The sequence below is a fragment of the Lutjanus erythropterus genome, chromosome 9 (genome assembly GCF_056507025.1).
Source record: "Lutjanus erythropterus isolate fLutEry1 chromosome 9, fLutEry1.hap2, whole genome shotgun sequence".
Taxonomy (NCBI): domain Eukaryota; kingdom Metazoa; phylum Chordata; class Actinopteri; order Lutjaniformes; family Lutjanidae; genus Lutjanus; species Lutjanus erythropterus.
Window position 1 is genome coordinate 34,654,214 of NC_139325.1, and position 23,287 is coordinate 34,677,500.

Genomic DNA, 23,287 nt, shown 5'->3' on the forward strand with positions numbered 1-23,287 from the left:
TCCATCCGTCCTGGGCACAAATGAGAATCTGCACATTATTTACTTGATATTCATTCTTCTGTTTTTATTTCAGGTACCTCAGCAGTCCAGTGTATAGAGTAGATCCACAGATCACGATGATATGACGACTTCTTCCAGCGCCCGGAGGATTTGGAGACACTGCACAGATTTGAGGGGAGGTACTTCTGACAGCTGTTTACTTCCTGTCTTTTCCCAACAGCTGTGCAACAAACGAGACAGGACAACAACAACAACAACAGCAGCGTCGAGTGGACCGAAGTGGTTTGGGTTTCGTCTCTCCTCTCACAGACACACAGGTGAGTCTTTATTCCACGTTTGAATACACGTAAAGCAGCGCGTTTAAACTGTCGCCAGTCCTGTTAGTGAACGCATCATTTTAAGCCGTTTTCATAACGTTAATGGATTCATGTTTCAGGGTCGAGCTTTCTGGATGAGAGGCGACTTATTTATAAATCTCAGGAGATAAAAAGTGCTTGTCAGGCGGGTTTTAATGTAAAAAAAAACAACTTATTTCAACGACATGCGTGTGATTTCTGTTATCCAACATGAACCACGTAAAATCCAAGATGGCGCGAGGTTTTCCAACTGATCTCTGTGTCAGAGGTACTGCCAGTGGTGGACAAAGTACTCAACCCCAGTACTTGAGTCAAAGTATAGATACTCCTGGTCAAATATTGCTCAACTACAATAATACTTAAGTATTCAGAAGTACACGTTTATAAAAATACTTAAGTATTCAAAAGTACAAATTACAAAGTACATTTTCTAATATCAATACATGCTGTATTGTTTTCATGATGCATTTACAGAAGCTTGTAACTCTCTGAAACCATCTAATGATGCTCTGACCTGCTTGTAGAACCACTCTGCTACACAAAGCCTATAGAAACACCTATAAAACATTTAGCATAGAAATACAATCAAAACCAAAAAGGACAGCTGTTGTCATTTTCTGATGTAACTGTATTAAAATCACATCATAAAATCAGATTGAAGTCAACTGTAAGGAGTTCTTCAAGTCTGTTAAATAACAGATTTCTTTCTGTCTTCAGAGGCAGTATGTACATGAATTATGTGGTATTTTTCACCCCAATAAAAACAATCCAACTTTAAAAGCTACCTGGAATAATGAATAATTATAATAACATCTTGAGATTTAATTTTGTCTTTCTCCTGCTGTCACCATTACTGCTTTTTGTTTGAATGAAAGAGGGAGAGCTCGCTTGTTCTTGTTACAGAGCGCCTGGAATATTTCTGCTTTTACATCAATCCCATTTGAGAGGAGCTACTGTGATTGGTTTTCTTTTGTGGGGGACACAGCATGTGACCAATTGCATTTTAGAAAAGAAAAAACAGCAACAGCTGACTTCAAAGCTCAGTCAAAAAGTAACAACAACCTTCCTAGAAATGTAGTGGAGTCAAAAGTACAATATTTGTTTTTGAAATGTAGTGGAGTGAAAGTAAGTTTCCACAAAAGCAAATACTCAAGTAAAGTACAGATACTCAAAAAATGTACTTAAGTACAGTACTCAAGAAAATGTACTTCTTTACTGTCCACCACTGGGCACTGCGCTTTATTATCACATGGACGGTGTTAAAAGGTTATTAATATTCATCTTATTATGATACATAAGATGTAGTTCTCTTCATGGTAGTCACAAAAACGTTATAGAAAAAATAGTAAATTAGGAAAATTGGAAATTTTAAACAAATGGGTGAAAATATAGTTTGTATATTTGAATTAGTACTTATTTTAATTTTATTTTCGGTTTTTTGTTTTCAGTTCAGTTTGTTGCAGATAGTTTCCAGTATTGGTTCACCCCTCGTTGCAGTTTAGATTTTATTATGGATGCAGGACAACTGAAACCAATAATTACCTGCTTCACATGACCGATACAGGTAGGCGATAATTTCACATGTATGTATTTTAAAAAGAAGTTCATATAACCTGTAGTTTATGCACAACTAAGATGTAATGAGCAAAGAGGGATGATTTAACTATAAATATGACCAAACCTAAGTGACATCACTATTACAAGAAAAACAAATGTTCTTTTTTTTTTTCTCAAGGAAAGTTCATGACTTTTCTGACTGTCAGTCAGATATTAATACAGCTGATATTGATGATATGATATAGCTGGATAGGCCAATATCGACCGATAATTTATCTGCCCTGGTTTTTATCCTGGATCCCTAAAAGTGTTGTATGCAAAGTACAAAAAAAGTTCTGAGCAACAATTTTATATATATATAATATATATAATTATATAGTCTGAAAATAATGATGCTGCTTGCAGGATCTTGCTGCATGACGTAACCAAATGCATCGCTGCACTGTGACTCATAGTTTGATATTATGTAAACCATGTTTGTAGTTTGTTATTGGTTAAATATAACTCAATATTAGGTGCAACATCTTATATTTTCTTAAGATAAGATTACTTTTGTAACACAAAATTTGCTTGACAAGATTTTTTTTTCTTATTTCTTTCTTCTTTTTTTTTTTTTTTTTACTTATTTCCCAGAAACAGTTTTTCTTTTACTTTCATGAAATTCCTTTTTTGTAAATGAACTCTTTTTTTTATCTCTTTCAGTCTAAAAGAGCAGGCAGGATGTCTATGACGGTTACATCCAAGGTTGATGGGGTCACTGTGTACACTTTGACCTCTGACCCCCAAAGTGCTTGTCCTCCTCTGTGCCAAATCCTCAAGAGTCTTTGCTGCAGCCCGGTGTGCTGCTCCGTGTCTCAACACCTGAGGAGCATCCAGACAAATTCTCAGTCCGTACTGGGGGTGAGTTACAACCTGTGAACTTCAGCTTTTAAGTTTTTGTATGCAGCCGAATCTCATTTTCCATTTAGTACTTGTACTTGTCCTCTCAATATACGTTTTCACAGCAGCTAGGAGAAACAAACACACATGTTACAAATCATGTTGGGCAAATAACTTAAATTTAGTAATGAGTTATAGCCACTAGTTACTTTGCTCAAAAGTTCTGGATAAAAAGAACTATAACGTTTATTTCTCAAACAGTCTCAATGAGTGATGTTATATTCAGGGTTTGTGATTTACGTGGAATAAGAAAAAAATATTGAACTTTCTCCACGTTGCGTTTAGTGTAGCAGAGTCTTTACATCGAGCCAACATGCTCAAAGTACCTTGAAATTACAGTTAACAAGATGTTTTATAATTGCATAAGAAAACCCCTTAACTATAATTAATAGGATCGCACATGTGACTTCTGGTGTTGTCACGGCAACATGTACACAATGCTCTTATCAGCGCGGCTACAGTTTCAGCCTTGAGTAAAAAAATTTCTTTTTGCTGAAATAATTAAACTAAAAACATCTGTCGATCTTTTGACCAAATGTTATTTCTCTCTGCCGAAAGCTGCACCTTTCTGTTGTGATCACACTGCAGTCACAGTTTTGTGTCCATGTCAGAGGATTGTTTAAGAGTTTTTCCATCTCACAGCTCTGTAGCTGCCCACGGATAATTAACTTAAACAGTTTCACCTGGTACCAGCAGTTTTACTGCACACATGTTTGTTGTTCATACTGTGTTTACGCCTCCACAGGCTCTGCATATTATGGTTGGGTTGCTCAACATCTGCCTCGGAGCGAACTTCAGCGACGCCTTTCCTTTTTGGCTTGGAGCAGTGGTGAGCAAACTTTTTTATGCCTCCGGTTTAGGGTCGAAACATTTTGAAAAAATGTCTAATTGCGATTATTTTGCCATTATTTCCTTATAATTTGCAGCGTTAGAGGGGAAAGATAATCTTCAAGTTGTTATCCTCATTTTCATAGAAAAATATATGAAAATGATTCTGGTGAGATTTTTGCAGGGATTTTTGTTTTCTTAAGTCTGTAGAATATGATGTGTATCTGCAGCATGGAAGTATTTAATTTGAAATGGTATTTTGACACACATTTCTCCTTTAACAAATATTGTGCCATCTGCAGTTTAAAAATTGCAGTAGGCCGTGTTGAAATTGCGATTCAACGAAGAAAGACGTAACAGGACAAAAAAGACATAACAAGATGAAATGAGCAGAGAGCGAGACTTGACTCAGACAGAGGAGAAAAGCTAACTAGCTGTGCACAGAAACAACCCATAGAAATATTCTTCAGAGGACGACTTTTTGCTTTTATACTTTGGGTGAATTTCTGAGCCTGTACTTTTTCACTTTTACTTGAGTAAAGAAGCTGAATCAGTGCTTCTGCTTTTATCTTTTTACACAAGTATAATACATGTACTTTTGCCCCCTCTGCAGGCCTGAAAAGATTGTGTCATATGAGTTAATTTTAAACTCTCGGTTCTCAGATGACATTAAACAGCCCTGGTGCTCAACATATATGAATTTTAGTTTGTGTGGAAGAATTGAAATTAAAAGATTTTGTTTTTGTCTTTTCTCCAGTTTATTTTATTTGGCATCACAAGCATTTTGTCTGAGAAGTACCCCAGTCCCTGTCTGGTGAGTAGTTCAGCTTCATAACATAAACTCAGGTTTTATTGTCTTCTCTTGTTCTTGTTTTATTTCAAGTCAAATGAAATGGAAGAGACTTTTATATTTGGCGCATTTAACGTCACATATCCCTCAACAATATACACACCGACATTGTCTCACATATTTTCAGTGGTGAGTGCGTCGTAGAGGAGGGCAACACAGCCTTAAAATATCATTTCACCAGGAGACAGAGTGTCTTCTTTTTCCAAGAGAGTCTGGCTGCAGACCTCCAGAGTGAGACCGCTTCTGCTGCAGGCTCCTCTCTCAGGCCGCCTCCAGTGTCAGGACGCTCGGGACAGGAAGTGCACGCAAGAAACTTCAAAATAAAGAATTCAGAATAAAGCAGCGAAGTGACAAATGTTTCATGGACGAGCATCTGTCTGTTTCAGACAGATATGTTAGTGAGGAAACTGTTCAGTACCATCAGGATTTATCATCAAAAAGTTTTATATCAGTCAGTACTTCACACATGATCCCCCTCCCTCCCTCCCTCCTCTCTGCTGTTTCTCTCTAGTTCTGCGTAGTATTGATTAATCGACTGGGAGTAATTAAAATGGGAGCAAAACAAAAATCACACACCACCGAAGTGTGCAGTAATATTATGATCATAAAAAGTTTTTATATCAAGTCGCCGCATTACTGTCACGGTGGTAGCCAACTGGCGAAAGTCGGACACGGCGGCAGTCAAATAGCAAAAGTCCATTACTTGTAGGCAACTGACGAAAATGCCAGAGTCCTTTTGGAGACGCACAGAAAGTTTGTTATTTCCGGGCCTGACGCTGGAGGTCTTGCAGCCAAACCCCTCTCTTGTTTTTTTTCCCTGGTCGCCTGCATAACTTTATATGAAGTAGCACTTCCTGGATCACGCTATGATATCACAATAGTCTGTCGTAACAATAACTGGGTGCTGCTGTTTGAGGCTGTGAAATTAGTTTGTTGTAGTCTCCCTCCTTTTGCTGACCGTCTTCTTGCACTTCTTACATATTATTGAACTATTTATGGTACATCTGATCTTTTGTAACCAAACCACTTCAACACTACTGAATTTGCTTGTTTGACATCATTCTGTCAACAAGTCAGACTGTTTCCATCATTTCAGTATGAATTTTTTGCATCATAAAAATATAATTATAATCATATTATATTATGATGAACAATACGCCATGACACACCCCTAGTTCCAAGGCTCCAAGGCACTTTGGCCGAGTTTTGACTCATCCTGAACTTATTTCATCCCTGAAAGCAACTATAACCTCATTACTTATCTCTATTTATACTTAAACTTTACTGCCTGTAATACAGTAACTCTGTGCAATAAGTCACACGTGCAATACACACAGCATTGTTATTACACCGTTTTATATGATTGTAGCTTGATGCACATTTCTGTACATAATTTTACATCCAATCCAGAGTTTATTTTCCATATGTTGCAGTTTTATATTTCATATTGTAGATAAGGCACATGTTCCTTTTCAAACTTCTTACTGCATATATTTCTTGTTATTATTATTATTGTCATATTATTGCTATATATTACAGTAGAATGTATATATTTTTATGTACTTCTTATTTTCTATTCTTATAATTCTCTATGCTTATATATATTTTCCATTTTTGAGTGGGAGCACCTGTAACATTAACAAACTCCCCCCTCTGGGATCAATAAAGTGTTTCTGGTTCTGATTCTGATACCCAGCTGTTTTCACTGCAGGAACATGAACCTATCAGTGTAAAAGAGTGAAATAGTCTGTGACTTTTTAAATCCCATGATGTATCCTGCATGCTGCTACTTCCTGGTGTGGTTTTGTGTTGGGTTTTCCAAAAACTGACAAGTCGTTTTGTATTTTAGGTCTTCCTCAACGTCTTTCTGAATCTGTCAGGAGTTGGTTTTGCCCTTGCAGCCATCATTCTCTACAGCATCAACATAGTGGTCATGCAGTTGTGGTGGATGTGTGAGGAGGATTATTATCCAGACTACAGTACGCCATCTCCTCAAGAGAGGAACTTGATGGCAAAATGTTTGGACGGCAAAGCAATGGCTCTGGTAAGTGTGGAAAATGTCCTCTCAGCAGTCAGAATACAAGCTGCACAACTGATGAGTGGAAAATAGACGACTTTAATTATTTTATAAATGTCTTTAAATTTACCATCTACAGAATTTGATCAAAGAAAATAATTAATTCTGTCCTTTGTAACGTTATCTTGCCTAAAGCGTTTTATCCAGCAACTCCTGGTCCTTTTAGCAGCCACAGAGAGAAAGAATGAGTAAAACTCACTGTTGTGTGACTAAACCTCAGTATGAAAACACACAGGCATCATAGCTTCAGCGACTAAAGGAAGAAAAAAAAATGTAAATCTGAAGAGAAGGGAATTTTGACTTTGCTGAAAAGCCTCAAACTAAATTTATTTTTTAATGATGTGTTTAAAAGTAATTTGCAATTTGCATGTTATAATTTATTTTCTTATATGGTGCCTTATAGTGGTGCATTGGTGCATTATAATCAGTTTTTTAATAATAGATTTCTTTTCTTTTTTTTTCCAAAAGAAAGATAAAAATTATTTTATAAATACTGAGATTTGGTAGCAGTTTATTTCAACCCATTAACTCAGTAAAGTGCACCAACCTCCTCTGTTTGCAGACCCTAATAAAGGGCAATTAGGAAAAAAAACTCATGAAGGAAATGGGTCTTTGCAGTTTTTTAAAATCTTAATAAAACAGACAAATTTGTTTACAGTTTAAAATGAAGCTGTTGTGTCCCTCTAGATGCTTGTGAGTAGCATCAATTCTCTCCTGGTTGTCCTCTCGGTCCTGGAGTTTTGTCTCGTCATCAGCTCTGCCGTCCTGGGGATCAAAGCTCTGAGGAACCGTGACAAGAATGAAAACAAGGTAGAGTCTTTAAAATCGGATCATACTGTTGAACCTGGTCTTTACCCAGGAAAGGTCCGACACAAATACTCTTTTTCTGGTACCACCTTTTTCTTTCTTCTTCATGTTATATGTTTTGGTCATAATCTCATGTCTATGTTTTTGGACTCCACCTTTCAAACGTTAAATCATCTCTGTAGTTCCGTGTCAGTCAGAACAGGAAATCAGTGCATAGCTGGTTATTAAAAATGTGCTAAGAGGTGCTGGTTGTCTAGTTGTTTCCCCCTGTGTCAAGTCTTTATGCTAAGCTAATGGCCTGTGGTTTCATATTTAGTGTACAGACATTAGATTGCGAATGATCTTCTCATCTAGCTCTCTGTTAGAAAGCGAACAAGTTTTATGCCACAAAAATGACAAACTGTCTCTTGAAATGTTTTTGCTCAGGCAAAAGAATCTTCATCTCTAAAGAATCTGTCAAAATCTGTCAGTCTTCTTGATATTGTGAACTTCAGGATGTGCCTAAAGTCAAAAGAGAAAAATGGTGAAAACATACTTACTATCCTTGAGACCTCAAAAATAGGGAGGATTTGAGGAAACCCAAAAATTTGAGTCTTTGTTTCTGTGACTTAAAAAGAATGAAAATAACAAAATGATCAATAATCTTTGTGTTGAAGAATTTTAAATTTCATTTTAATTCTCAGTAAAAAAAAAAAACAATAATTCTCTTTAGCGTTAATCTCTGGCATAAACTAATATTCATCAGTTTTCTGTCATTCATTTAGTTTTTTCCCCTGCCCTTAAAAGAACACTGATTATTTGAAATGTGGAAAATTCCGGCCTCTTTCCTTTAAAACTTTTCTTAAGAAATGGAAAATCTTCTTTGGAAGTCTGGTTTGAAGTAGCAGTGTTGCTGTTCAGGTGGAAACAGCAGACTTTTAGAGTTGTAGAAGAAACAGAAACAGGTTGCGATAATGAAAAAGAAAAAAAAATGTGTGGAAATTTGTCAGAAATTGGGAGAAATACAGGAGAACTGTGATCCCAGGAGGAAATAGGGAGAGGGGAATGAAATGAGTCTCTAGTACGAGTACGGGTAAAATTATCATCGCTGGAAACAGTTACAGTTCATGATCACATGTAATGTGTGAATATTATTTCTGAGCGTGTCCACGACATTTCACACGTTATCCTGGTGTTATTTTTCTATTTAAGAGCACTGATGACCCAGAAACCTGCAAACCACTGCTGGAAGATGTCACCACTACACCTACAGCCTAATTAAAGATCTCTGCTTTGTTCTATCTGTTACTTCAATCCTGTAGATTTACATCATTGACTGTATGTACTGTAACGTCAGTGATTATCCAGTATAGTCTCTGCCAAACTTCAGGTCTTTTTTCTATAAGGGTTGTTTAAAAGTACTTGCACTTATATATATTTTTAAGTATTTTTGGAAATAGGCTGCACTAAATGCTGTCTGTTTACTGTATGCTGCTGTCTTTTTCGTCCTTTGCTTGTTTTTTTAATTGAGGAAGAAGAAAGAAAAATGGTGAATGAGGGTAGATGTTTGGTTGAAAACTTTTTTTTTATTAAACCTTGCATTGCATGTCTTTTTTGGTCAAATGTAATTTGAAATATAGTTTGAAGCTGTAACCATAAAGTGACCTAGATTAATTAGAAATGGTATTTATTAGCAATAACCCTGATAACAAGTCCCCTCACTGGTGGACTCAGAGGGGGGGCAGAGGGGGCGATCCGAAAAAATGTTGCCCCCATGGTAAATAAAACATGAGAAATTGTCCTCTAGGGCGCCCTTCCAGTGGGCAAATCATTATAAACTGCCCTCTATAGGGTAGATGGTTTGTTACACAGAACCATCTGGGAAGTCGTTGTTAGAAACTGTTTGGAAAAGGGCAGACACTTTCAAAAAACACTTCGCAGGTGACTGGATGAACCATCTGTTTATCATGTCTAACATGGGCAAACTTCAGCCAATCAGATCAAACTCTTGTGAAAGCCCTTCTTATGTTTTTTTTTGCCCCCGCCTCTCAGACTCTGCACTTTATACCCTCTATTCCCTGTAGCTTCCATGTTGTTTCCACTTTATGACTTAAAAGCACAGGAACACACCGCGGTCCAAATAATGATTTCCCATCTTGGAAGCTTTTAAGCCATTTTAAAAATGCATTAAAATGACTGTAACATTGTTGTTCGTATTTCTGTATTCAAGTAAGCTTTTACTGTACTACACGTATTATCCGGTACAATCTCTGCCAAGCTTCTGATCTTTTTCTACATTTGTCGTTTAAAAATATTTTTGCACTTGGATTTTTTTGTTTTAAACTGTTCTTTTTATTATAATTTTCTATCAAGTAATGTGCCTTTAAACTCAACGTTTGTTGGTAGAAGGGAGGTTCATGCACGTCTGCGAGACACAAGCCAAGAAATAATGGCATCAAAACGATTGATTGTTGTCTGTTTCTGCCATCAGTTTAATAAGTTGATGTCCTCTCTTTGCACAAATAGGAACAATAACTGTTTCCAGCTCTACTAAAAAATAAGAGATTTTTATATTCCTCTTTTTCTAAATCCAGTTTCTGGCTAAAGTGAAAGTAAAAATATATGTATTCAGTACAATTTCTGAGCTGTCAACAGATCATATTTGTTCTCTTTTGTGTTTTTTAACACAGTTTACAAATAAAATCCATCATAACACTTGAAATGTTTCATGTGGTTTCATGTCATATCAGCAGAACTGTAACTATCAGTTTTTAAAGACTGATTTAAATTTATTTGATGTAATATCTTCATATTTTTATGTTCACAAAATACCTTCTTTGTCTTTGGGTTGCTGCTGTGAGGGGTCGCCACCAGGGGCGTTTCTAGAGGGGCCAAGTTCCCCCCGCATTGTCCTCAAGTATGACTGGTTATCTGTCCAGTGAGAGGTGAGACTTAGATTGTTTTGGTGTAGGTTGCAAAGTTGCAGTTTCTGGCTAAAATGAGAGTAAAACTACAACCACAAGTGGTAATTACAGGTCCCTGTAAAAGAGAAGAAGGGAAGTTTCACCTCAAAATTGTGCACTGTCATCTGTTTCTCTACCAGAAAAAAATATCAGCCACATGGCCCTGTGTGGAGGACACTGAAATGTCTTACTGTCCCTGTTTGTCACGCCTGCGGTTTTTATTGTTGGTTTGACAGATTCTGGGGAAAAGAAATGACTCTAGGGCGGCTGCAACAAGCCAAATGATGCCAAATTTGTCTTTTTAAATTGACGTTTAATCAAAGATTTTGGGCAGTTTGAGTGTCAGTTACTTTTACAACAGCAGTTTTGACTGACAGCTTTTGTCCAGCACCACAGATCACTTGCCTTTTGTGGAAATGGGGCTTTTATTCTGAAAAGTAAAAGAGACCAGTCTCATGGGAAGTAACCCTGCTGCTGCTGCAGAATGAACTGAGGCTGCTGATAGAGGAACCAGACTGTAACTGAACCTTTGAAAGGTGAGTTTTCATAAGTTTTTAATGTGAACTTTATAAAGAAACGCCTTAAGTGTTTTTCATGTTTAAAGTTATGATATATTGTTTCTGTGGTCTGTGTGAAGGAGGTGAATTTTTGTAAAGTGGTTTGGACAAAAAATGTATAAGTTAATCTGCTTTAAAAATGTGAGTTAAATAATTAGATCACGGTTATCTAATTTTCCTTTAAAATTTCATTTGATAAGCTGAGTGAACTCACAGCAGTGCATTTATTCAACTCATCTTTTCAAGATAAAAGACTGAAAGTCAGAACAACTCTGGTCTGAAAACTAAAAATTACAAATTTGAAGTTGAGATTTAAACTTGATGTTAATGAAACCTACATATTTCTGTTAAATTCGTGAGAAACGGTTTGTTGGTTTCACTAAATTCTTGAATTTTTTTTTCACTGTGTAAAAGAAAACCTAACAAGACATGCAGCCTCCAGATGACAAGACTTTATTTTTTTGCATGTCTTTGCAAAAGGCTGAATAGATTCAGATTGTGGTAATTTAATGCCATAAAACTGCACAATATGACTATGTGACAAATACTTTGAATACTTTATTTGATGCACCTGAGACTCCTCAAAGAAAACTAAAACTAAATCAAACAGTGCTTTTTCTTTGGCATATTTCAGATTTACTGAATAAAGACCTTCAAGCAGGGACAATAAAGTGTTATCTTGCTTGCTGATAGCTCAACCACGGCTGCAACACATCTGCATATTTGCAAAGTTGCATATATTTGGATAATCTGTCTGCTTTGCCAGGTGCTGAGATTTGAACACATTCATACACTGATCCGTTCTCCTCTACAAACACCCAACCCTCACACACACACATGCAAAACAAAATCAGTGTTTAAGAGTTTCAACCGAAAGTCAAACGTACCATAAATCAAGAGGACGGACTTGGTTGATCAGGGTCGGAGAGCCAAAACAAAAATCTGCTGTTTTATGTTTCAGGTGTGTGCGCAGGACTGTGAAGATGCCCAAACCCGCTTTCAAAAACAAAGGAGCGACCGTCATCGCCGTGGAAGATGACGGGAATAACCCGTTTCCTCAACTGTGCCAAATCCTGAAGGCTCTTTGTCACAATCTGAAGTGCTGCTCGGACTGCGAGGGCCTGATGCCGCCGAGTGTCACCACAGCTATCGGGGTGAGAAGAATTAAAGATTAATGTATTTACATGAAGGTGCTCTTAAAATGTTCACTACAGGACAATGAGGTTTACTCAGCGTGCAACATTTGGTTCCCAAAATGTTCTGGGAACTTCCTGCATAACCTTCCCTGGATGTTAAAACAATTGTTCTCACGTTCCTGAAACACGCCGCCAAAGTCAGTTGAATATTCGAAGAAGGTTGCCTTAACTTTTCCCTATAATATTTCCGAGGTGTTCAAATGTAAAGTTTTTCTTACTTGACAGCGATTTTATTGTTACATCTCCAGAACATTCTGGAAAGGTTTGTTGAATGTTCTTGGAATGTTACTTGAATCTTTCCCTTTTTCCTGGATGTTCTGATGTAAAACCAACGCTATTGTTACGTTAATAGAACGTTCTGGGGAGGTTATCTAAATGTTCCAGGAAAGTTGCATGAGCATTTTCCTTTTATGTTCCTTGGATGTGAGGCTGAGGTTTTTCCGAAATAAAAGGAACATTGTGGTTAAGTTCCCAGGGTGTTTTTGAGAGGTTACTTTAACGTTTAACTTTAATGTTCCCTAGATGTCACAATATGAGGTTTTTTCTTGCTTGAAAACATTATTAAAGTGCTTCCAGAATGTTCTTAGAAAGTTAGTTGAATGCTCCAGGACAGTTACTTGAACATTTCCGCTTCACGTTCCCTAGATGCTCAGACGGAAAGTTTTTCGGATGTAAAACCGACGTTATTGTTGCATCATTGGAACATTCTTTGAAGGTTAGCTGAACGTTCCGAAGTTGATCATTTCACGTTCTGTCAAAGTTAGAATTGTGAAAAATAATGTCACGGTTACATTTCCAGTGTGTTCTGGAGAAGTTAGTTGCATATTTCCTCTTAACTTTCTTTGGAAAATCAGAAAAAAAAAAAAACAGAACATTCATCAAAGGTCAAATGTTACTTGAACGTTCCTCGTTTTGTTCCTTAGAAGCTAAAATGAGAGTTTTTCCAATATATAAGAAACACTGAGGTTACGTTTCAAGAATATTCCCGGAAGGTTGTTGAATGTTCCCCTTAACGTTCCTTACATGTTACTACAGCAATTTTTTTGTACAGTAAAGCTAAAAAAAACCCCATTACAATCCCAGAACGTTCTGTACATTCTGTGGGAGGGCTACCAGCAAGGGAACCTCAGGGGAACGTTACAAATTTACCCCTTATAAACGTTATCTCGTGGTTATTAGAAACTTTTGGAAATGTTACACCGAACAAAAATGTATGAGCAATCAAATTATCAATTACAAACCTGGAAGAAACATTCTGGGAATGTTACGGGAACGTTCTGTGTTAACTGGGTAACTGTTCTGAATCTTTTACAGACCATGCAGATCATGGTGGGCCTGTTCAACATTGGACTTGGGCCTGGACGAACCAGCACAAGTCCTGGAGATCTGAGCAGCCTGGGAGCTGCTTACTGGCTCGGTGCCGTGGTGAGATGACGTGTCGTGTTACAGTTGTGTTGGCAGAACTTCTACACATGCAGGGGAGGTCCACATAGATTCACAGTTAAACAATTAGATTTTTAAGAGACACAGAGAGCATAAACAATCCCTGGTTAATATTATTGGTAAGTAAACACAGATCGTCACTGATGCGATGTGTTAACTCACCTCTCATCAGATCATCGTCACTGGAATCATGTCCATTTTGGCCGGACAGTTCCCTTCTTCCTGCTTGGTACGTAAGAAACTCCATATCCTCTGTACTGTAAATATGATCACGTCTCTTCTACCTCAGGACTTTTAATTCTAATCCTCTCCTCTCAGGTGGGCTTCACCGTGTTCATGAACGTTTCTGGAGCCATCTTTGCCATGACTGCGGTCGCGCTGTATGTCATCGACCTGAGAGACGCCTCTCTCCTCTGGATCTGTGATGGCAGAAGCGACGCCGCTGGTCTTCATGGTGACAACTGCAGAACTGTGGCGCTCCTGGCCCAGGTGAGCGCACATCTTACACTGAACTGGAGACCACAGACGTACAGCGGTGGATGAAATATTCAGAGCCTTTATCTTTGTGAAAGTATTAATGTCAGTGTGTAGAATTTAGTGGCATCTAATGGTGAGCTTGCTGATTGCAAACACCTCATCTCACTCCTAAGTGTGGAGCACCTGTGATGGGCGTGAAACTTATGCAAAATGAAGAAATAAATAAAAAAAAAATATATATGTACATGTATGTATTTTCATGTAGTTATACACTAATGAAAACATAAATCTCTGTAAGTCTTTTGCACTGGAGTTTAAATATTTTACTGTTGAATTGAATTTAAGACAAAACGTTTTGCTTCCTCCGTCAGAGCGTGTTGACGTCCATGGACACCACGATGATCGCCATGGCTGCTATTCAGCTCTTTGTCAGTATCGGGTTCACTATTCTGGGCATCAGGTATTTGACCAGTGAGATGAGAAAGGACGAGGTAAGAACACACACACACACACACACACAAATTACACGAATAGATGAAGCAAAGTAGTACACAGTAAAAGCAGCTGTAGTAGTTATTATATAAAGGGATAAAAGTAATGGCAGATGCATTTCTGGTGCATTATTGAATACTTGCAGTATTAAATTAAATAAAAAAAAAAAAGTCACATTGCAGAACTGTGAACTTTATCCTGTTTTTTTTCTGTGCAAACAGGGTGTCAAAGATGTTGAAGACCAGCTGCCACAGCTGATGGACGTCCTCCTGATCAATCCTGCTGCTTAAAATCAACTAAACACATGGACGCACGACTATGATTAAGCTGCACATCACTGTAATACTTGTGCTTTTACACACATTTGCTTAAACTGATCAAAACTGCTTTGTATCAAGGACTATAATACTTCTTCCACAATCCGTAAGTGAGGTTTTTTTTCTGTCTCCTTGTGAAGTAAGTTTGCTCAAATAAAAACATGTAAAATGGGTTTTCAGTTGTAACTTTTCACAGGTGTATTTCCATTTATTTCAGTTGCATTGGGGAGAATGGATATATCACAATATTGGCAGATAGATGTCATTAAGAATAACTGAAAGTGTAGCTTTTTGTGTTTTTTATGTTTGTGTATTTGCATACATGATGATGTACAAGACATACTGTACCTTCACCATCATGAAACGCACTGAGCAGCAGTGACGACGCCGTCTGTCTGACTAAAGAATCACTATGGTGGACTCAACTATGATTCTCAAGAATAAAATGGTGAAAAATGTTGATCAAGGTGGCGTCCTCAAATTGTTTTGTCCGTGACTCAAAGATATTCAGTTTACTGTCAAAGACGAGTAAAGAAGCCAGAAAGTTTTAGAGACTTTATTATCTTCAAACCTAAAAATAATAATTTAAAAAAAAAATCACTCTGAGGGGACTCCTTTAGACAAAATCCTCTCAAACCTGGGGTCCATGTTCATGTGCATGTCGCTGAGTTTGGGAACGTCTGTTCTAACATTGCTTTGCAACCTAATGTGCAGACAGTTGTTATTTTCAGAAAATCTGCACTGTAAATACACACTGAACCAGAATAAATAAATAAATAAATTGAGGCAATCATTTGGCACCATTTTTAAATTCATGAACTCAAAGTTGGAGGATATCAGAGCCTAAATATTTGGGGTTATATTACGTGTACTGTTTGATTGCAGTGAAATTAAAATGGTTGATTAAGCCAAACACAAATATTTTCAGTAAATGCAACTTTCATTCACCTCCCTTATTGCAATAAGTTAATGGAACTGAATACTTTTTGTTAAGTTTAATAAACGCAAAGAAAGAAAATTCCACTGGGACTCAACACTTTACAAATTTTAAGTTTTCACTATATTAAGATTAATTAATTTGAGCATTCAGTTTTACAGTGTACACAAAAGAATACAAGAAACAGGACTCCGCATACACAGAGATAATGACAAAACATATAATTTAAAATTTTGATTTGACTGTTGTATAAGAGATTAGAAATAATACATATGTTTATGATCAAAATGAAAAAGTTATTCAAGAAGAAAAGTAAATTATCTCAACTAAAGATTATAGGTCAGAAAAACATTTATAGTTTATTTCAAAACTTTCAAAGATGTTGAGTTGGGATCAAAACTCAAAGCTTTTAGAAAAGTATCGATCCTAATGATTGATTTTTGAAAACTAAAACCGGTCAAAATGTGAGAGATCATCATCTCAATATGTGGGACAAGAGGTGAAAATGCTGTGCGGTCTCACATAAAGCTGAACACCCGATCATCCTTTGTGCAAAATGTGTTTCAAGAGGGATAGGGTTGGTATAGACGCTTTTATTTTGAAGAATTCGAATTGGCTTCAGGAAGTACCAATTTTGTTGCTGTCACCTGAACGCAACATCGGTAAAAACGGAGTGTTGCAGTTGAAAGTAGGCTGCTGCCAAGAACCAGAGGGGTTAGCGAGCTATGTTGAGTCTAAATCCAGGATTGTCAGTGTCACAAAGGTGACAAAGCAAGTTCATAACCACCATCGTGATACCCGTTATCTCTGATTGAGGTTTTAGACTTTGTCGATCCAGATCATGCAAAGAAAGCCTGGCTGTGTTGAGCTTCCTTCGTAGTACAGCCCTCAGGTGCGTTCGGGTGTACGGACAGAAAACATGTGGTTAAAGTCTGCAAACATTACAGTTTGCGTTAAAATTGTGAACTCTCGCGAGATCTGGTGTTCACGTTTCACACGACCGAGCAGGACGCTGTTCTTCACCACGAGATGGCGCCAAAGTCAGGTTTACACACACACACACACACACACACACACACACACACACACACACACACACACACACACACACACACACACAGGAGAGCAGTGATTGGTTCTCTCACGCTGAACAGAAGTCACGTGCACAAACAAACTTTTGTGACAGGAGGCAGAAAAAAAAGCAGCGGGAAACGGTTTTCCGGTCGTAACCTTCAGAATAAAAGCATAATTTATGACGGTGGATAAAGGAGGAAGGTCTGTGTAGCTAATGTTAGCGGTTGGTCCTACCTCTTATTGTTTCTAACAGACAGATTTATGGTGAAATCTCCACATAATGACATCATGTTTTCAGCTGAAAGCTACATGGGCAACTGTCAGATTATCTTTTTATTTTAAAATGTATTTTTAAGGCAGAGTCAGTAGGATTTGTCTGAGTTGTTCACATCAGGACATCAGATACCAACAGTCTGGGATGGTGAAAAACAAGGAGATCAAATCCAGTCGGAGAGCTGCAGAGTCTCTGCAGGTACAGACACACTGACAGGGACTTTGTTCAGATGAGTCTATACACAATTCTGTAGGAAAATCTTGCAGATTATACCTTTAAAATTGTACTCTGTTAATAATCCAAATTTTTACTAAATGTAACTGAAATGTAATACAGTTACCTTTATTTGTATCCTAATTACATAACCCCATTAAATGTAATCTGTTACTCCCCATGTGTCCTCTGCTCCTGAAGATACTCTTATTTTCATAAAGACAGAAGTGGCCTGACTTCCTGTTATGTCTGGTTAGCATGACACACACACACACGCACACACGCACACACGCTGACGCTCAGTGAGACACAGTCTGGAGCAGACGGAGGACACACACACAGACAGCGGGGTGAGCGTTTCAGGCAACAGATCAGAGCCGAGCAGACGGAGCAAAGTCCCGGTGAGTGAAGCAGACAGTGAACGCAGCATCATACCTGACAACTGTTGATGTACAGAGAGACTATCTGTGTCTCTGCCTGCCTGCCTGCCTGTCTGTCTGTCTGTCTGTCTGCCTGTCTGTCTGTGTCTCTGTCTGTCTGCCTGTCTGTCTGTCTGTGTCTGCCTGTCTGTAAGTCTGTGTCTGTCTGTGTCTCTGTCTGCCTGAGTCTCTGTCTGTCTGCCTGTCTGTGTCTGTCTGTCTCTGTCTGTGTCTCTGTCTGCCTGAGTCTCTGTGTGTCTGTCTGTCTCTGTCTGTGTCTCTGTCTGTCTGCCTGTGTCTGTCTGTGTATCTGTCTGTGTGTGTCTCTGTCTGTCTGTGTCTGTCTGTGTCTCTGTCTGTCTGTCTCTGTCTGTCTGTGTCTGTCTCTGCCTCTGTCTGTCTGTCTGTCTGTCTGTCTGTCTGATCAATAAATTAATCAATCAACAGAACATTGGACCTAATCGATAACTGATGGTCAGTTTGATGACATCACTGAAAACTAAATATGATAATTTGACATCACTGTATTGATAAAATAATTAGAGCTGCCGTGATTATCAATTAATTGTCTTGTAAAAGTTGTAGTAGGACATAATGAGGAAAAAGACATCAGAAGACGAAAACCACAATAAAGACGAAAAATACATAACAAGATGAAGACAACGCAACAAGACAGAAAACAACATGAAAGATACGAACAATAAAAAATACGTACCAAGATGAAAACAGTGGAATTCGTAACTAGACAAAAAAAGTAAAAATTGTAACTTCACAAAAAAAGAACAAAAAAGATGCAACGAGACAAAAACCAATGTAAAACACGTGTCCTCCACTTGTTTGGATATTTTTCATGTCTTTCCATGACTGATTTTATGAATGGAGTTTGGTTGGTTTGTAGAGAGTGATGTTTGTCTGATATAACGGTGGTTTCCTGTCAGAAAAGTCTGTGTGACAGAAAGATAAAGAGGTGAAAATATTCTAAATATGGTGTACACTTATACTGGTGTGTAAGATCTGTGTTCCTGCTGACCCTGTCCACAGCAGAAACACAGATTAACTTCCTACACTGGTTCTCCTGCTGCTTCTCCAAACTGACCTCCATCTACTGAAGGTAAAACACTGACTGTGGAGAAGAACCTCATAGAACCACACTGCAGAAAACACAGACTGTCCCTTTAAGGCATGATAGGTATCAACTAATGAAATAATTTTTTAATCTTTCCAGCTGCTCCACTCCCGTCCCCCCCTCCTCCAGGTGAGCATGTCGGTGCTCGGCCCGCCCCCCAGCAGCAGCGCAGACGCCTGCCTCAGTATCGTCCACAGCCTGATGTGCCATCGGCAGGGAACAGAGAACGAAGGCTTCGCCAAACGCGCCATCGAGAGTCTGGTGAAGAAACTGAAGGAGAAGAAGGACGAGCTGGACTCGCTCATCACCGCTGTCACCACCAACGGCGTCCATCCCAGCAAGTGTGTCACCATCCAGAGGACGCTGGACGGACGGCTGCAGGTAGAGACGCTCACATCAAATCTACTTTCACTCTGTTGAGTCAAAGGTAGAGTCAGCATGATTTGTCTGAGCTGTTCCTAAACACACCACAAAGAAACCAGGAAGTCTCATTCTCAGGATGACAAATACTGACAACTGTGTGAATAAATAACAAAACGTTCTAAAGGAATAACAAAACATTCTAAAGGAATAATAAAATGTTCTAAAGGAATAACAAAATGTTCTACGTAAATAACAAAATGTTCCAAACAAATATGCTGGTGCTTCACCACCTGCTGAGTGACCTCTGTCAGTCTGAACAGTTGAAATGTGAGTTTGGAGCAGAAGCTGTGGAGACACTTCATCTTTTTTTCAGGTTAGTTTTAATAAACCGAGTCATATTTCTAGATAAACTGTCACGTCAGTCTTGGGAAGAACAAACGTGACGTCGTAAAGTCGTCGTTTCTTTGTTGAGCGTCGAACCGTCACTGTGTTTCACGTCAGTTAAAGACAAGATCATCTGTGACTTTGAGCTCATTAATAAATCATCTCGTGTCTTTGATCCGGAACGTTCGCACGTTAACTTCACCTCCTCTCCATGAACCTCACCTTCCTCTACACCTGTTTATCGGTCACATGATCTGTCCCAGTGACACTCCAGTGTGATGTGTTCATGTGTTCTTTGTTGTGTTTTTGGGTTTCTCTGTATTTCCTGCAGCCCTGAGAACAGACGGGTGTGTGTAGGACAGAGTGTGTGTCAGAGCGGCAGACTGGGTGTGGTTCCACTCTGTCACACAGTAATTATCAGAGCAGAGGGTGTAAACATGGATCACACTTCACACCGCACACACGGGCCACGTGCTTGTCCGACCTTTCGGGTCACTTAGTCGGGACGATCTGTGTCCAAACATGAAGCTTCTGAAGAGACTCGAAGAGGCTCGGCTCCGACCGGAGAACACCAGTCGACCACGTTCTCCAAAAATATTTATTTATACACCTGATACGCTGTTGTAAAGCTGCTGTAATGTTGTAAAGGAATAACAAAATGTTCCATATTAATAACAAAATGTTCCAAATCATAATGAGCGCCTGCCCACCAGCCATTACACTCTCCTCAGAAACATCTGGAACCTTGTCAAGAACCATTCAAACCGTCTCAACAACCTTTAGAACCTCCTCAGGTCTGCCAAATTCTAGAAATTATTTTAACCCAGGACGTAATTCCTCGTTAATCTTTCATGAAAAACCTGAGTCAGAACCCTCCCAACAACCCTCTGGACCTCGTCCGGTTCCTACAGAACCGCCCGTCTGAAGAACCGACTCTCAAACATCTGTGCTCTCATCACAGCCACAAACCTCCACTGAAAAAAACTGTGATTTTCTCCTCGCAGGAAAGAGGAGCTGCTGGTCGACCGCTGCCTCGATCTGCAGGAAGTAATGTTAGTTCAGAGCCAAACAAACACTTAAGTGATTATTTTCACTATCAATTGATCTGTTGATCAATTTGTCCGTTAATCGATTACTTCTTTGGCCCATAAAATGGCAGAAAATAGTGAAAGATAAGTGATTTCCAAAGTCTAAGATGGCAGTCTCAGAAACCAGAAAATATTCATATTTTTGCATTTTTATGTGCTAAAATACGTTCTTTTGCAGCCTGTGTCCACAGCGATCCACAGCAGAACGTTATGGAGCTTCCTGTTGGACTCTTGAGGCAGCTGTCAATCAAACATGACCCGCCCACACAGTCTGAGAGATGATCTGAACAGAAAAATGAGCTGATTTATGAAACTAATTAATTTTCAACATTTATTTTCATTAAGGTCTTTGTGAATGTTAATGAGAAACTAAACTTTGATATCCTATATATATGAAAATTATGTTTCCAGAGGTTTTAAGAACCGTGGAACCTTTCAAGAGCTCAAGCTGCTCCTTAAAGAACCTGTGGATCGTCATCAGAAACCAATGCAGGCTTCTAAATGACTGGAACCTTCTGAAGAACCTTCAAACAACAGAAATCAGCAGACTGAAGACTCTCTCTGTGTGTGTGTGTGTGTGTGTGTGTGTGTGTGTGTGTGTGTGTGTGTGTGTGTGTGTGTGTGTGTGTGTGTGTGAGGAGGAGGAGGAGGAGGGGCAGGCTGGCTTGTTTTGTCTGAAACACAGGAAAGGGGCAGGGTTACGTTAAGCCAGACAGTGTGTGTGTGTGTGTGTGTGTGTGTGTGTGTGTGTGTGTGTGTGTGTGCGCGCGCGCGTGCGTGCAGACAGACGGGAATGTGTACACGTCTGGAGTTGGTGCTTGGATCTCATACCACAGAGTTTCTACACTGTAAAAAACACTGATGAAGTCTGTTCAGTTTCTTCTCCCAGCAGCTCCTCATGAGTCACAGTCAGTAACTTTTCTGATGAATAAATCTGTTGCTAGGTAACATCTGTCACTCTGACCAATCAGGAGCAATGAACTATGTAAACAGGAAGTCATCATTGGGCATCACAAGTGAATAGAATTTCCAAAAATTACAGTTCTGTAGGCTGAAAGATAAATCTTGTTTTATTTCTGTCTGTATACATGAATACATCCATTACATTGTGGGCTAAGTTAGCATGATGCTAATTTCCCATGAAGCTAAGTTAGTATGAGGCTAAATTATCATGTGGCTAAGTTAGCATAAGACAATAGCCCTTTCTCAATACCAAGTACGCCAAGTTCGGACTTGCGTACCTGGCAGTTCAGACTTAGCAAGTTCGACTTGGGAGTACAGTCTCTCAAGGACGGGAGGACGCAGGACAGTCATTCTACAATTGGGACCGTAGCATACTTGATGATGTCACCATTTCAGCTCGTCTTGGGGTAACATGAATGCTAACTGCCCAGTCATCTTGCTAGCTGGCGAGGTATGCTGGCCGTCCCGTTAGCAGGACGACACATCTCCAAAAACTTCGGAGCAAATTTTAAACTATGCGCTACGTGATGAATCAACCACAGATTTTAAGTTTTAACGTCTACATTCTCACATAAAATAATCTTAAAATTACATTCCGTTAAATTACATTAAAAGAGTAGTATTTCGATACTTGTGGGTCTTCTTCTCTGCCATTGTTGCTATGAAATGCATTCTGGGATACGTGGCTGCCCCAAGTCCTCACAAGTCACCACCCGATGCATCCTCAATTAAACAGGCGGGGCAAGAACACATCCGGGTATTTGACTGTACTTGGCGAGATGCAGACTTTTGAATTGGAACAGTACTTGGAGTGAGACTGATGACGCTTCTCAAGAACACAAGTACAGAGAAGAACGCATATTGAGAAAGGGCCTAAGTTACCATGAGGCTAAGTTAACATGCAACTAAGTTAAGATGAGCCTAAATTATCATGCAGCTAAATTAGCATAAGACTATGTTACCATAAGGCTAAGTTAGCATGAAGCTGCACTAGCACAAGACTAAGTAACTATGAGGTTAAGTTAGCATGAGGCTAAGTTAGTATGAGGCTAAGTTTAATTTACTTGATGTTGATTCCATCTTTTATCTTGTGGTGTGGTTTCTTTGTAGAACTTATTTAAATATTTTATTTAAATATTTATGATGTGACTCATCAGATACATCAAAGTTCACCTTTGAATTATTCACAGTTTTGTGACGTTTATTGGTGTGTGTAAAGTTTAACCTGCTGGTTAATAAAACTATCACACAGGCTCATGTTCTGACCACCAGTCAAGTTTTTTCTGTATATAAATACTACAGTACCCATGAGCCTCAGCTGCTGTTGTCATGCGGAAGAAGTGCATGTTGCCAGGGCTATGGAATGAATCCCAATTTAGCGTCTGCTAACTGTTCACAGCAACAGAATGTGAAGCTCTGTGACTGTCTGACTGTCAGTGAAATGCACTATGGGAGTTGCAGTTGACTTCAGTTTCCACAGGTCCTTTCACATGTCCACAGGCTCGATTTAGACTTTTTCATAATGAAAGAAATCAAAATGTTTTCTGACTCAGCAGCCGAGTTTTTACAGTGTGCATGTGTGTGTGTGTGTGTGTTTTGTCTGCAGAG

The 23,287-nt window shown here is 38.8% G+C and overlaps 3 protein-coding genes across 3 annotated transcripts in view; all 3 read left to right on the plus strand.

Moving 5' to 3' along the window:
• Nucleotides 1-157: 157 nt before the first annotated feature.
• Nucleotides 158-8,752, plus strand: LOC146321976 (transmembrane protein 176A-like). The gene is made up of 7 exons (XM_084727314.1): nt 158-317; nt 2,616-2,813; nt 3,598-3,681; nt 4,438-4,494; nt 6,380-6,574; nt 7,295-7,417; nt 8,606-8,752. Exons 2-7 carry the CDS (start codon nt 2,634-2,636, stop codon nt 8,669-8,671), a joined length of 705 nt encoding a protein of 234 aa, XP_084583440.1. The 5' UTR covers nt 158-317; nt 2,616-2,633; the 3' UTR covers nt 8,672-8,752.
• A 1-nt stretch (nt 8,753) lies between these two features.
• Nucleotides 8,754-15,304, plus strand: LOC146321977 (uncharacterized). The gene is made up of 8 exons (XM_084727315.1): nt 8,754-10,338; nt 10,745-10,892; nt 11,875-12,067; nt 13,424-13,534; nt 13,725-13,781; nt 13,871-14,041; nt 14,401-14,520; nt 14,743-15,304. The coding sequence occupies exons 3-8, from the start codon at nt 11,897-11,899 to the stop codon at nt 14,809-14,811; spliced, it is 699 nt and encodes a 232-aa protein (XP_084583441.1). The 5' UTR covers nt 8,754-10,338; nt 10,745-10,892; nt 11,875-11,896; the 3' UTR covers nt 14,812-15,304.
• A 1,579-nt stretch (nt 15,305-16,883) lies between these two features.
• The window catches only part of LOC146321978 (SMAD family member 4-like), a 14,224-nt gene continuing 7,820 nt past the window's right edge, over nt 16,884-23,287 (plus strand). Inside the window, exons 1-2 of the mRNA XM_084727316.1 lie at nt 16,884-17,737; nt 18,981-19,262. Of these exons, the coding sequence (XP_084583442.1) occupies nt 19,017-19,262 (246 nt within the window). The 5' untranslated portion in view covers nt 16,884-17,737; nt 18,981-19,016. The remainder of the gene's footprint in view (nt 17,738-18,980; nt 19,263-23,287) is intronic.

What these genes read in the sequence shown, in the direction of transcription:
- LOC146321976 (XM_084727314.1), top strand. Translation starts at nt 2,634, where the DNA reads ATGTCTATGACGGTTACATCCAAGGTTGATGGGGTCACTGTGTACACT. An exon ending in ACGGCAAAGCAATGGCTCTG is followed by an intron (nt 6,575 to 7,294) that starts GTAAGTGTGGAA and finishes GTGTCCCTCTAG; the next exon opens with ATGCTTGTGAGTAGCATCAA. An exon ending in GTGACAAGAATGAAAACAAG is followed by an intron (nt 7,418 to 8,605) that starts GTAGAGTCTTTA and finishes TTTCTATTTAAG; the next exon opens with AGCACTGATGACCCAGAAAC.
- LOC146321977 (XM_084727315.1), top strand. Translation starts at nt 11,897, where the DNA reads ATGCCCAAACCCGCTTTCAAAAACAAAGGAGCGACCGTCATCGCCGTG. An exon ending in CTTACTGGCTCGGTGCCGTG is followed by an intron (nt 13,535 to 13,724) that starts GTGAGATGACGT and finishes ACCTCTCATCAG; the next exon opens with ATCATCGTCACTGGAATCAT. An exon ending in AGTTCCCTTCTTCCTGCTTG is followed by an intron (nt 13,782 to 13,870) that starts GTACGTAAGAAA and finishes CTCTCCTCTCAG; the next exon opens with GTGGGCTTCACCGTGTTCAT.